Source organism: Malurus melanocephalus, unplaced genomic scaffold (genome assembly GCF_030028575.1).
Source record: "Malurus melanocephalus ecotype Western Australia unplaced genomic scaffold, MMel_1.1 scaffold_2108, whole genome shotgun sequence".
NCBI classification, from domain to species: domain Eukaryota; kingdom Metazoa; phylum Chordata; class Aves; order Passeriformes; family Maluridae; genus Malurus; species Malurus melanocephalus.
This window is the reverse complement of record NW_026625340.1, coordinates 1-1,674: the sequence shown is the minus strand read 5'-3', so window position 1 is coordinate 1,674 and position 1,674 is coordinate 1. Positions and strand designations below refer to the sequence as shown.

General features: G+C 55.9%; 1 protein-coding gene across 1 annotated transcript in view; it reads left to right on the top strand.

The window, feature by feature from the left end:
• The window catches only part of LOC130587587 (RAC-beta serine/threonine-protein kinase-like), a gene marked incomplete at its 5' end in the record, with an annotated part of 12,191 nt that extends 10,895 nt beyond the window's left edge, over positions 1-1,296 (top strand). The window contains 2 exons of the mRNA XM_057388567.1: positions 125-289; positions 1,047-1,296. Of these exons, the coding sequence (XP_057244550.1) occupies positions 125-289; positions 1,047-1,265 (384 nt within the window). The remainder of the gene's footprint in view (positions 1-124; positions 290-1,046) is intronic.
• Positions 1,297-1,674: the final 378 nt, after the last annotated feature.

The window sequence follows — 1,674 nt, the reverse complement described above, 5'->3', positions numbered from 1 at the left end:
GGGGGTTTTGGGAGGGTTTTCAGGGTTTTTTCAGGGTTTTATGGGTTTTTTCAGGATTTGCTGGTACTTTCTGGTTTTTGGGGGAATTTTGTCCGGGGTTTTTGGGGGTTTTTCAGGATTTTTGGGATTTTGGGGTCATTCCCACATTTCCCCGCTCCAGCTGGAGAATCTGATGCTGGACAAGGACGGGCACATCAAAATCACGGATTTTGGGCTCTGCAAGGAGGGGGTGACAGATGGAACCACCATGAGAACTTTCTGTGGGACCCCCGAGTACCTGGCACCCGAGGTACCCTGACCCTAAAACTGCAGGGGACCCCAAAACCCACAGGGACCCCAAATCCTGAGAGAAATCCAAAAAATCCCGAGAGAAATCCCCAAATCCCACAGGGGATCCCAAAACCCACAGGGGACCCCAAATCCCACAGGGGAACCCAAAACCTGAGAAAAATCCCCCAAATCCCAATAGAAATCTCAAAAACTTGAGAGAATTCCCCAAATCCTGAGTTTCCCCAACCCCCCGGGTCCTGTCAGATCACACTCTCATTTCCCCCATTTCCCCCAGGTCCTGGCAGGTCACACCCAGGTTTTTTCCCCCGTTCCCCCCAGGTCCTGTCAGGTCACACTCATTTTTCCCCCAGGTCCTGGCAGATAAAACCCAGGATTTTTCCCCATTTCCCCCTGGGTCCTGTCAAATCACACTCATTTCCCGCAGGTCCTGGAAGATCAAACCCAGGATTTTTCCCCCATTTTTCCCATTTCCCCCATTTCCCCCCAGGTCCTGTCAGGTCACACCCAGGATTTTTCCCCATTTTCCTCATTCCCCCCCAGGTCCTGTCAGATCACACTCACATTTTTTCCCCCTTTCCCCCCAGGTCCAGGCAGATCAAACCCAGGATTTTTTCCCATTTCCCCCATTTCCCCCAGGTCACACTCTCATTTCCCCCAGGTCCTGGAAGATCACACTCTCATTTCCCCCAGGTCCTGTCAGGTCACACCCAGGATTTTTCCCCCATTTTTCCCCATTTCCCCCATTTTCCCCCCAGGTCCTGGAAGATAACGATTACGGCCGCGCCGTGGACTGGTGGGGGTTGGGCGTGGTGATGTACGAGATGCTCTGCGGGCGCCTCCCGTTCTACAACCAGGACCACGAGCGGCTCTTCGAGCTCATCCTGCTCGAGGACCTGCGCTTCCCCCGCTCCCTCAGCCCCGAGGCCCGCGGGCTACTGAGTGGGCTACTGAAAAAAGATCCCAAAGAGAGGTGAGAACTGACCTGAGACACCTGGGGACACACCTGGGACACATCTGGGGACATTGGGGACACAGTGACACACCAACACCTGCGCTTCCCCCGCTCCCTGAGTCCTGAAGCCAGGGGGCTACTGAGTGGGCTACTGAAAAAAGACCCCAAAGAGAGGTGAGGGACAGCTGGGGACACACCTGGGACATTGGGGACACACCTGGGGACATTGGGGACACACCTGGGGACAGCTGGGGACACACCTGGGGACATTGGGGACATTGGGGACACACCAGGGACACAGTGACACACCAACACCTGCGCTTCCCCCGCTCCCTGAGCCCCGAGGCCCGCGGGCTACTGAGTGGGCTACTGAAAAAAGATCCCAAAGAGAGGTGAGGGACACCTGGGGACAGTCCTGGGACACACCTGGG